Raw genomic sequence first — 13,425 nt, 5'->3', positions numbered from 1 at the left:
TTGCCACATGAGAGGTAGTTGCTCAGAAAGGATGTCCAATCCGTAAGCTGAGGTTTCAAAACCCATTTACTATTCTAATTGTGAGGACTAACACTAATAATCAAATATTATATTAATATTATATAGGATTAGAGTAACGATATGATTATGATTATGGTTAAGGATCATAATTATAATATAATAATATATTAATATAATTATATTTAATGATATATTATTATATGAATATTTATTCACTTATTTCATGTTGTGCTGCCACTGCTACTAACTTATATATATTTTATTTAATAATATATATAAAATTCGCAGAGAAATATCTTTTCAAGGCACCTATTCAACTTTAATGCAAATGTGAAAAATATAAGCACCTCGAGAAGATATCTCTCGACAAATTTTATATAAATTATTAAATAAAATATATATAAGCTAATAAATATAAATAAATTTACACAATTTTTTTTTTTAAATAAATAAAAACTATAAAATTTTAAACTGACATCACAACTTTTATCCCATAAATTAATTTCGATATATATATTAAAAAAATTCATCAAACTATTTTAATTCTAAATCTGGTGGGAGAGACGATGCGTGGAGGCGTTGCTCGACTTCTCCTCCGCGTCGTGGCTCTACCTCGGGGTGGCCTTCTGCTGCTCCTGTGACTTTGGCTTCTGCTTCTGGTGATGGCTCTGGGTGGCCTACTGCCACCACCTCCAAGTTTCCTCGCTTGGCTCTGACGATTTCACCTCATAGGTGGGAGGAAGGAGAAGAAGACAAAGACCCTGAAGATGGGTGGTCCGTGCCGGACCCAACTCTTGACCTTGCTGATGTATGGGGCAAGAAAGATGATCCAGATCCTCCTCCCTCGACTACCTCTGCTTTGGCTGCTTGAGGAAGTTTTTTGATGAATAACTTTATTTTTTGATTCCGACTTCTTGCCGTGTGACTCTCGCGGAATGATCTTGTATCCCAACCTTTTTTTATAAATATATACTTTAATATTTATATTTAATAAAAAAGACCTATCATCGAAAAAATCTCATTTAACAAGTGAATCAATCATATGTGACAACTAGGACTTAGGCTTTGCAAATTCATTTAGAGCTGGGAATGAAACCTTATGAAACCTGTCGTCGATCTATTTTGGCAGACATCAATTGCGGCGATTAAAATATTTTAAAATCTTTCAACTCTTCGTTTGCAAGACTCGAAAATTCGTATACGGGGCTATTTTTTGGTTCAAGCGCGGGATCTCTATCATAACATTGTCCATCAGTTTGCTCCAGGGTTCATGAAGTAGAACAAATCTTCAATAATTTAAAACCAGGTTTACAAGGTAGGGTTTTATAGAAAATGGAGAGTTTTGTGATTGTTCACAATGTGGCGAAAAGACACAATATAGGAACTCTTGCACGCAGCGCGACGGCCTTCGGTGTATCGGAACTCATTCTCGTTGGCAGAAAAGACTTCAACGCTTTCGGTAGTCATGGATCAACTCTTCATATAAATTTTCGCCATTTCTATTCACTGCAACATGCTCAACAATACCTTAAGGTGCACTGTTCTTACTCGATAAATTTACCTAATACTTAAGCCTTTTGTGTTGATTTCTGAACAAAGATTAAACAAAGGAACGCATTACAAAAGATATATATTCTATTTAAAGAGAAAGACTTCGAGAGAAATTACGGTACGCGGAATAGAGAGTCGAATTCGTAAGCGGGTATTACAATCTGTATGTGTTTTGCAGTATCTCTGACATCTCTTTAAGATTTATTAGGTAATTGTTTTTCTTATAATAAAGAGGGGTTTATAAAGGGCCTCGGACTAAAAAAAGAAATACACGATGACCTATAGCTTAAATAAAGTAAAGACAAATCCAAACCGTAACCCACATGAGATGGGGGCAACTATTCAAAACATAAAAAGACCTCCAGCCACAAACCAAACACCAGCAGCATATTATATCCAAAAATCAACAGAGCCAAAGTCAAGGAACACTCAAGAGAGCCGAGATACTCCCCAGCCACTTACACTGACAGTAGCACCAACACTCACATCCTATTTTTCAACCTCTCACCGCATCCATCACCAACAAACAAACTGTTTAGGCACCAACTCCCTGTGGCCACCAGAGCTTCAATATGTATACCATGAATAGTCTCAGGTCTTTTCACAGCCCTACTCAACATACCTCCAGCCAGGGATGTAATTTAGTCTCTAACCTTCCACCGTTGCCCAAGAAGTTGAAGAAGTTCCACCCACTTCTGAACTTCCTCCAATGGGATAGCCATTTCCAATTCAGCACATAAATCCACCATTATAGATGCCCTAGATTGCACATAACCTTTATCTTTAATACCTCTTTTACCCAGAATACTCTTAACAAGGTTCAACAACACAAAATCTTGGCAATGAATTTTTTCTTTCAAAGCATGTGTTTAGAATTCTTGCCTCGATGAAGAGGATCTCTCCAATCCCCACTGAGTGCTTGTGTGCCAGACGTCCACAAAAAATAAAATACTATCACCAGGAAGAGTCACCGAGAGCACCGCTAGGAAGCAAACACAATATTGCAGAGAAGGCAAATGAAAGCTGTCGAAGATAAAACAACTCACACACATCAAGCCACTACCCTAATCAATTTTTGAACATATCACTGCCAATGGATGTTGCCAGGGAAAGCAACAACCTTAGAACATTATAACAACCCTGTATTTTTAATACTTGTTGGCAGTCACATTCGTAGCAAACTGAAGCAATGGTTTTTTGGGTTGAAATGGCCTTAAATTTTTAGAAGTAGAAGAGGGGTCTACTGACATCGTGTGCGCTTCATTTTCACTTTCACTACCCTCATGACCGTCACTACTGCTGCTGCTCATTTTGTGGTGTTTTTGTTTATAGTTGAAATTCTGAAACCAGATCAATGAAAATATTTTTCAATCTGCAAACTTACCATCAAGCTAAAAACTTAGAAAACTAAAAAAAAATGACATACCTTGACTGTAACTTCAAACTTGCAGCTGAGAACTTGTTTCAGACTTGAAGCAAAACAAGAATCAGTCCAATATCTCCTCTAGTCAGTCCAATCTTCTCCAACAAGCAAACTCTTACAGCAAGGAGCAAAAATTGAGAAAATGAAAGAGAAAAAATGGTTGCTGGGTTAGTGTTTTGTTTTGGTTTCAACTCTTAATGTCATTTTAGGGTTCATTTGTGGCTTAAAAGTCCTTGTAGGCCCCCCACAGAACAATAGAAGCAATTAATTTTTTTTTTAGATGTGGAGTAGGTATGCTTGATGTGTGAAGTGTGTAGGTACAAGGTTATCTCCTCATCTGGTATGCAGGTCTCAGTTATTTCCCCAATGGTGGTTATATCGGAGATGTCACATTGGGCTTTGTGGTTGCTAAACCCTAAATGTGTGTGTGTGATCATTTGTGATTGTGCGTTCCCTCCTTGCTTTATTTGCATCAATGATTTAACCCTGCATGGTTATGCTATATGATGCTGTTGGGAATCGGGAAATAATTAAATAAAAGGGAAAATTGCTTGGAGAGATTCGGTATGAGCATAAAGGACATGTCATGTTTTGGGATTTATTGGATATTGCCTGTGGTACATCCTTGTGTGGTGAGTGGAATGTGTACACCATCCTCACTTAGCCAATTCAATGGGCTATTGGGTGATGAGACTTCTTGTCCTAGATTTGAAACTCTTGTTCTTGTTGCTGTTGTTTGTGTAATCGACATGAGATTGCCTCTAATCATTCTTGTGACTGAATGAGACCTTGGTTATGTGCCCATGCTTATTTTGAATGCTCAATGTATGCTGTGTGCAAGCCTTACTTCCTTGGTTGGTGTGAGTGTTTTTATTACTCATGTGACTCTCCTAGAATGGTGAGGTGGACCTATAGTACACATGGCTGGGTGGCATGGAACCATCTTTCTATGGGAGCAACCTTGAATAGTGCATAAGTTGGAAGAAGGACTTATATCTTCATTATTGTATTTCAATGTATTAATTTGTAATATGAAAATTTAGGACATTTGAGTCCTCTGTGTAATTGAAATTTTATTTAATGCTCTTTGTGTTGAAGGGATGTAAACCATCACTCAAGTGGTGTCGTATGTTATATATGTATGCTTTTCTTCATTGTTCCCATCTTTGGAAACTAAATTCCGTGCTTGTTATATTTCTCTATGTTTGTGGAAGAATGAACTCAATTAATGTGTTAAAGACTGGGTAAATACATTTGAAGTCTTTATATGCTCTTTCCTAGTTGGAGTATTAGAGTTCTCGGAACCTTGATATGCCATCGGGGAATTAGAGTTCTCTAAGCCTTGATTCACCATCGAGGTATTAGAGTTCTCTAAGCTTTGATACCTCGTTAGAGTATCAAAGCTCTTTGAATCTTGCAGCCCCATTGAGGTATTGGAGTTGTTGAGACTTCAGTACCAAGGATGTCTTGGTTATATTGCTATGTGAGTGTAACAAAATGATCATAGTGAAGTTTTCTATACTTGGGATTTAAAATTCATTATTGTGTTTTTGCTATCATTGTGCCTTAGAAGTTTTTGTGACCACCTTTTTGGGTATTGGAGTCGGGCCAATGGCAATATTGCTTTCATTTAGGGTTATTGGAATTAGGCCAACACCAATACTGCTTTCATTTGGGTATTGGAGTTGGGCCAACTCTAATACCCTCTCTTAGTAAGTCTTTTGTGTGTGCCACCTCCTTGGTGTGGTGATTTCATTTGTGTAAGTGTCGTTGTGATAAATAATAAAACAGTTGTGCATCTTAATGTGCAGTGTGGCATGCTAATGCCTTATCTTAATTTTCTGTATTGTTAAGATTAAAAAATAAAAATTGGTTTGCTTGGCTAATGCCCTGGGGTTGGCTTGGGGCACTAGAACCAATATTTGTAGATTATAACATACATGAATATGAATATAGTGGCATATGTATGGCAATTAGTTTATTTTAATATGATAATCATATCTACTTGAATATGTGCTAAATTAAGGCTAAATTAAGTCAATCCCAAATGGGGACATTACAAGTGGTATCGGAGCATGTTCACGCTCAGCTGGGGGAAAAGGGCTCTCAGCTTGGATTAAAGAAGAAGAGTCTATGTTTCAAATGTAAAGAACCATGGAGCTCTAACCATCAATGCAAAAGAGGACAAATACTATGATAGAAGAAGGTTGTGATGGAGAAACATCCAGTAAGAAATCAAGGCATTCTTAGTGAATGTCAGGGGCATTCTTAGTGAGTGCTAGGAACATTCTCAGTGAATGTTTGGGGGCACTCTTAGCAAGTGCCAGGAGCATTCTTAGTGAGTGCTAGGGAGCATTCTTAGTGAGTGCTAGGGACATTCTTAGTGAATGTTTGGGGCACTCTTAGCAAGTGCCAGGAGCATTCTTAGTGAGTGCTAAGGACATTCTTAGTGAATGTAGAGGATACTCTTAGTGAGTGTCAAGAACCTAACTATATGTGTTTCCGTGTGTATGCTCCATGTTTGCATATGTTTGCTCCGTGTTTTGTTTGTATTCTCTGTGTCTGTTTCATATCTGATGTATTTTCAGCATGTTTATTCCATGTGTATTTCCAAAGCCATTTCATATTAAGAATCATTTTGAGCACTCCATGATCATTGTTTGAGGACAAGCAATCTTGAATGGGGGAGACTGTAATGTCCCCACTTTGAAATATAATCTAATAATAAATAATGATAATAATATTAAAATACAAAAGAATAAAAATAAAATTAAAATTAAAATATAAAATAATATAGTTAAATATTTAATTAAGTTAATGAATGGTCAAAAGATATGGAAGGAAAAGTTGCGACTCCCTCAAACATAATTTATAAAAGGGAGAAGAGAACCTCATTTGAGAAGGGGGAGAATTTGGAAATGAGAAGTGCAGATTTGATTTAAATAAGAAGTGCAGATCTGATTTTGGAAGGTTGTGTCCCTTTCAAAGGGCAGAAATAATGAAGAGTTGCACTCTTTCAAAGGGTGCAAATGGTGAAAGGGTGTGTCTCTTGCCAAAGGGCATACATGATAAAGAGGTGTGACATCTTTCTAACATTGAGAGATGCAAAGGGAAGGAATCAAAAGCATCTAGTGACATCACCATAGATCAGATCAGATCATATCAGAACTGTTATTAAGTTACAGGCAGTAGCATCCTTGTTCTTAGTGGTATGCATGAGGATGTGCTGAATATGTATGCTTAATATATGAAGCCTGATAATGTTGTTATGCAGAATTTAGTAGTAATATTAATATAGACTACAATATGTATGGGACATTACAAAGAGGTGCGATTTATAATTGAATAAAGAAAGATAAATATTAAGGACATGGGATGTGTCTCTTACCAGGGGAATTATCTTTCCAAAGACATCATATAAGAAGGAGAATTTCAATGCAACACTCCATAGCATATCATATTGGGTGACTTGCCAAGTATGTGGAAGGTAATACAAAATTGAACTGCCAACACAGAAGGGACATGGGTGCACATGCAGTGGCCAATTCTATACATCGTCTCCAATGTTATTTCAGGGACGCTTTAAGGATGAAGGAGTATACCGGGGCAATTCAGTCATTTATAGCCTTTGAAGATTAAGTAGAGAGTGAGAACTATCATCGTGGAGAATCTATTATTCTAATCTGTTGCCGCTGCTGAGCAGTAATGCAGTAATGATTTATAACATTAAGACATATATCTGAAATAAACAAATCAGTGGAAATTATCGAGATAAGTTCTATACTCTAAACTATTCTTAAAATTTTAAATTAAATATTATAATGAAATGTATTCAGTACTGATAAAATTATGTTTATTAATTACAATTCTCACCTTATTTTAAAAATATTGATGTCTCAGGACTAAATTAAGGCAAATCCCAACTGGGGACATTACACTTGTTCACTTGTGTGCATGCTTTGCAGAGGTTATTGTACATATTTCATGAGTTTTATCTTTGGGTATGTTTCTAAGTATCTCTCTATTATTAGATTTTGTGAAAATGCAAAGATGTTGCCTTGTGCGTGCAAGATAAATACAGATGAAGTGGAACAAAAATGACAATTGTAAATGCCACTAGATATAGACGTCTGGGAATAATGCAATTAGAGCCATAACTCTTTCTAGCATGCTTTTTGAGGATATCTATATTACCAGATTTTTCATCTTTCCTCCTTAATGTAAGATGGAAATTTTATGGTTGTGACAAATGTAAGACGAAAAATATAAGTTAAATGGAACAAAAGATCACATCAGTAGATATACCAGACAATAGGAATCTTTCAATATAGCAACGAGTAAAAAATGAAATTTCATTTATATTTGTAAATATGGATTATATTTGGAAATATGTAACTGTTCCAATTCTTGTAGATGATACCTTATATGTTGGTTTCAAATGATGGAGCCCATTCAATTGCTCAATTAAGCATTTCCTGTTTTTTCAGCTTTACGAAGGCCAAGTTGTAAATTGTAATAAGAAAATGGTTATAAAAAAACAAGATAATTTTAGACAAATTCATAAAGTGGTTGTAAATGTTGACGGTCAAGATTCAAGTAGGACCTTGTTTTTTTTGTTTGACATGAACATTAGATATGGCAGCACAAGTTGTTCAATCTAAACCTGACTGGCAATATGAGAACAACTAGTTGTAGGATATAACATTTCTTTTTATGATTTGCCCCTTTGGTTTATATATTCAAATTTTTATTCTACAATTTTAGCTTCTATCTGCATTGTATTTTTCAGGCTTTCTAGTATTCTATTTCTTGAATGTTGAAGTATCTAATACCTTGTAAATTCATCTGAGAAAAACTTTGGCTGGGATGTGTCTTGGTTAAATAATGACAACTCTCTATGTGTCATTTATATATGTGTTGCTAAAGGCTTTTGTTTGTTGATCGTCTAGTTCTGACATTGCTTTCTTGACGTATTTGTATTTATGTCAAATGTGAAACAGATGATTTTATTCTTTTTCATTAGGGAAAGGACTGTGACATTTGTGGGGTAGAAATTGCTGATGGAGCTCTTGCAGTCCACGAACATCCTTTCAGGAAAAGCACCGCATTCTTACTTGGGAATGAGGTAACTTAATTTACACTACCAAGTGACTGCACTTGCATGGTTTAAGAATAGAAGACAGAGATTGCAAAATTGATGATTTTCTTGAACTATACTTGATCTTCTTGAAGTATACTGTATATTCTGACTTGTAGTTTTGGTAAAATTTATCTGTATACTAGCAGCAGGTTTCACATTTGATTTTATATTTGTGAATTTTTTTCTCATATTTTTATATCACCAACTTGTTATGCACTGTAAAGAGGCAATTTGACATAGGAGTTGGTCTGTTCCAGGTTCTCTATGATATGCCGCATTTATTGTTTCCCAAGTTTTTCAAAAAAGTGGTTTTGATTTTCTTTTATATGTTACTTATATTTTTTGGTGCTTATCTTTACACTTAGAGGCAGAAAAGTACAGAGCACAGGTAGACCAAACAACATTTTTTAGCATTTGGTATTATAAAAAAAGATTTTACTTTGAATAGAATTTTTGTACAAGTTAAATTTTAAGTTATATTGAGGGTTTTTCTTTAAAATAATATCCTAATAAGGTTTTAGTTAAAAACACACAATGATCTCCTTAAAATAGTAGGCCATCCTGTGCTATAGAATGCCCTACTATTTTAGGGTCAACAGCTTTTTACATAAACCCACTTAGGTAAATAAAATTTATTTTAAATTTATAACATTTTTTTATGATTAACATTTTTTTAGGGTATTCTATCTAATTTTATCTCTACACACTTATTTGACTTGAAATAGCAAATTTAGTTCTTTTTCTCTATTTTTACAATTAGTACTTCACTTATCAGATTTTCATTTTTTGTTGAGATTTTCAGTATTAAACCTGGATAATTGAATTCCATTTACTTTTGCCACACTATGCGAATGTTGTGTAAATGGAGTGTTACTCTGGTTAGGAGAATGATTGGAGTCAATTAAGGGTATCATCTTTTGGCAATTCTCTTTGCAATCTACATTGATTAGGTTCAGGGATTTATTAGAGTAGACAGTCATATTGAGGATGGCTGTAATTTACATTGTCTGTTTATTATTTTGCTGCCTTTTGTAGGTGATGTGATCCCATCCCATTCTTCAGAGGGATCACATGGACCATTAGGTGCTCTTGCTCACTTTTTAAAGTTTTGCTAGTCAGCGGTTAACCCTAGCTTTTGTTATCGATACTTTTACAGATGCTTTGTCTTTAGTGGAGATCATCACGTTCTACATGGTAACCTACCCACTTGGGAGTTTGGTTTACAGGGTCAATATTCAACTGTAGCCTGCCTCTCAGTTACAAGTTGCAACTTATATACACTTCCTTCTCTGTTCTAAGTGCCAACATTCATTTAACCTGCTATTCTTTGAGGATCAGACTTTTGAAGTCTCTGTAAGGTCTCTTGTGATGAACAGGTCACTGATACCAATTGAAATTTTGGCAATACTGCTCTCACCGTACAATGTCCAAAAATACTGGGGCCTAGTTGTTGACCCTGAATTTGATGAGGTTCTGCTGCCCTTGGACATTGGTAGAGGACAACAAGAAAATTGTTTTGATTCTGTTGATGTGGTTCTGTGATGTACGACAGTAGTGTGCAAAACTGCTTTAGTTGAGGTGTCGCTAGGATGAAAGCAGTTAAATATTTTTGATTAATTTAAGAGTAGCTTCTGTGTAAGTTGGAGGATGAAGCCATCTTAAGACGTGTATGCCATTTACCATAAGTGACATGATATTCTATAGAAATGCAATAGTTAGGAACATTTATCAGGTTGGCTTATGGTGGCTAATCCTGTTTAAAGATGTGCAACGTTTATTTGAAGGGCTAACATTTGTCACTAATTAGGAAACTTAGTAGACATCTTAGAACTTGCCCAGCACTCACATGACTCATGAGATTTTTTCAAATCTGAGAAACTCAACCATTTACTTGCAGGTGAGTTCTGGTGAATTTTACAAAGAAACTTGCAGTGAGTACCCATTAAGACTTGGCAAATCTGCAGCAGAAACTCATGTATGCTGAGTTTTGCTGAGTTGCCGAGTCTGGTGAAATTTGGGTCTGCATAGTTTTGCTGCATCTGCGAATTTTTAAAATGTGGTTGACATGATGAAGCACAGTTGCAACCTGCCTTGAAACAAACTCACTTTGAGAAATTGTTCATTGGAGTAAAGTCAACTCTATCATCACAAAGCTTACAGTATATTCTACCATACGGGGAGAAATATTTACAATATCAGACTCCATAACAAAGATAGCATCAAGATTTTATGTAATACTATCAATTGTACTGCTCAATAAGTACAACGGTTATGTCGATAGGCACTATACACATACACACAATCAAAGCACTTGATTTTATTCAAGTCCGTCCTTGGTTGCGAGAATCCTTCTTCATCCTTTGCCTTACCCTTTGATAATCTCTTTTCCTTTATTTTCCGTCATTTGTCTAAAGGGGGCTAAATTCTCACCACCACCCTTCTTGCTAGCTTTTGACTCCATTTGAGTTTCCCCTTGGATAGAGTCATTCCACAATTTTTGAAAGGAAGGAAAGTTCTCTTGGACACAAATGCCCTAAACAAATGCTTTCCACAAAGATGAGAACCCATTCAAAGCTAAGTGTAGAGGAGGACTCGAAATCTAACTCTCCACTCCGAGTGAACCTTCAGGATAATACGACCTCTGAGTCTGCTCACTTAGAAGATAATGTGTATGTAACTACAATATGTTAAGAGAATAGAATATTTAGACTATAGAAGATGAAAACATAGGTTATGAGGATCACTTGGACAACCCCATATGTTCTTTGCCTAGGACTCATGCACGGGTCAAGGGCGATAGCATGGCATGCAAATGTCTTGTATGGACAGAGTACGAAAATCCGTACCAGATGGCACTAGATAATAGCTATTTATGTTCTATAAGCTGAATATGATGAAATGAAATAACATAGCAGAAAGGAAACAACAAAGCTTAATCGAAAGGACAAAGAGGGTAGCGAAATACTCACAATGGGTCCACAATATGAAGCCCTCCAACCCAAATAGTAGTGTCCTTTGCTAAAACTTGCACCCATAACACCAATGACAAAATGTTTGGGGCAGCTATGTTTAGAGGTTTGCCATGGTCAAACCTCCTTTTTGGTGTTTCTACCTCCTCGGACAACCTAGAGACGAGATTGTGACAAAACAATAGTTGAAATACAACAAGAATGTGATGGAAGTGTGTAGGGGAAAAAGCGAGACTAGGACAATGTACCCTAATCCTAACTTTTGACACACATTGCGGAATACGAAAGAGCCTAGAGATATCGCACGGTTGGCTACTTCTTTTGGTGAAAGAGAGAGCCACGGGATATCTATTAGGATTTCTATTCCCTTGTTGAAATTGAAAGCTAAAATGATACAAGTTCAAACCCTAACCTCGAAATGTAAGTATGAACTAGTAACAAGTTTGCAGAATTGAGATTAAACAATGGACAGCTGTAAATGTAAGGATAAAATAAGAATGCAGATATGTACCTGGAGTCGAAATCAGACTGAAAATGTTCGGGACGGGGGCGCGGGCGCCACTGTCCTGAAAACTGCACCGGAAACCACTGTTTTGCACCCTGAAACACTGTCTGGAAACTGTCGGAAAGCTGTCTGTCCGGAGGACCAGGGCGCCCAGCGCCTCTGTCCCAGGGACCAGGGCGCCCAGCACCCCTGTCCTGGCAGGACCAGGGCGCCCAGCGCTCCTGTCCCAGTCTTCTGAGCTGCAATTGCACACAGAGTTCTGTCTCAGTCTCCTCTGTCCGGATCTGTGTCCTGCGGCGTCGTCCGAATCCCGAAACCTGCAATAATATCTGAAAAGGGGGAAGGGCGGCTATATAGGCTTTTGCCTTAGTCAAACCCCCGCTTTGGTGATTTCCACCTCCACGAATAGCCAAGTTGTTTTGTAAAATGTATTGTGTGTGCAGACCTAGTGTGTGTGCAAGGTCCAAAATGCAAGAAAGCAAACTAGAGCAACCTAGAAAGTAAACCCTAATTGCTTGTAAATGATAATGCAAATGCTCTAAATCAAGATGCAATGTGATCTAAAGCATGAATAAATGATATATCAAAGCTTATGTAAGGACCTGAAAACAATATGAAATCATACCCAACCCTCAAGGGAGGAGTACAAGCCAATCTTCAGTCGGTAATCTCCTATTGTTCTTCAATGTCTTCCAAGCCCTAATTGGATGAATGAATGAATTTGATAGATGCTTGATAGAATGATGTTGAGTGTTGTTGAAGTCTTCAAAGATCTGCTCTTTCGCTGCATATCCAGTTCCTGGAAACAAAAATCCGATCCCTTCCAATGAGGAAAGAGAGCTTTTATGTATGAAACCCTAGGTCGTAAATTCGTATTTTGGCCGACCTAGAGATTGAATATCCCGCCAATTTCTTGGGGTTAAGCTTTATTTTATGATTGGATCGTGCTCCCAAAATTTCGGGAAAAATGTCCGGGACCATGTTGCATGGGCGCCATGGTCCCGACAACTTTTCACCAAATTTTCAGGGCCGTCGGATATGATGATTTTAGAGAGAATCCCGAAGTTACAGGTGATTTCGAGATGTTTAGACCCCGAAACCAAGCCCCCAAGTTCGAAATAGGACTTAATTAGGGTTTTTGATTAAGTGATGTATTGGAGGAATAAAATGCGAAGGGCGCGCTTTAGTGAAAGGGCCCTACTTTATGATGTAGAGAATGATGAAATAAGACTTTAGACCTAATTAATTTGATTAATTAAGGAGAAATGCAATGCAGAATGCAAAATGCGCTAAGGCGGGTGCTAAACTAGGTGTGAAATTGTACCACCCTAGCGAGTGCGTACAATTTACGACGCTACAGGAAGATATGTTAGATTAATGACAATGAAATGAACAACTAGTTAACCCAGAGAGTTACCCTCCAAGTCGACGATCAAGAGAGCTTCACGAATGCTAAAGAGAGTGATTTCGATCAACAAGAAGCATGACAACTTGTTGGAATGAAGGAAGCAAGGATCTCCAAGTCAACGATCAAGAGAGCTTCACGAATGCTAAAGAGAGTGATTTCGATCAACTAGAGAGCTAGATGGATTGAAAATGAGGTCCAAAAAGGCAATATCAAGGGATTGGAAGTCATTCTGACGTAGGTGCAAGCCCAAAGAGGTATGACATTGCTAGAATTAGCAAGTGTAATGTCCCACAACTTCAGTCGTCGATATTTGTGGGACGAATGTGCAACATGCAGACGTCTTTACGGTGCGCACACTGAACCAAATGGTCAGGAGACTAAGCTTGACAGATGGCAAGGCAGGCTGAT

General features: G+C 37.1%; 1 protein-coding gene across 1 annotated transcript in view; it reads left to right on the top strand.

The window, feature by feature from the left end:
* The first annotated feature begins 1,048 nt into the window (after nt 1–1,048).
* LOC131039008 (uncharacterized) overlaps nt 1,049–13,425 on the top strand; it is a 48,060-nt gene continuing 35,683 nt past the window's right edge. Inside the window, exons 1-2 of the mRNA XM_057971644.2 lie at nt 1,049–1,554; nt 8,019–8,120. Of these exons, the coding sequence (XP_057827627.1) occupies nt 1,354–1,554; nt 8,019–8,120 (303 nt within the window). The 5' untranslated portion in view covers nt 1,049–1,353. The remainder of the gene's footprint in view (nt 1,555–8,018; nt 8,121–13,425) is intronic.

The sequence above is a fragment of the Cryptomeria japonica genome, chromosome 9 (assembly GCF_030272615.1).
Source record: "Cryptomeria japonica chromosome 9, Sugi_1.0, whole genome shotgun sequence".
NCBI lineage: Eukaryota > Viridiplantae > Streptophyta > Pinopsida > Cupressales > Cupressaceae > Cryptomeria > Cryptomeria japonica.
Note: the sequence above shows the minus strand (reverse complement) of the source record. Positions and strands in the feature narration are given on the sequence as shown.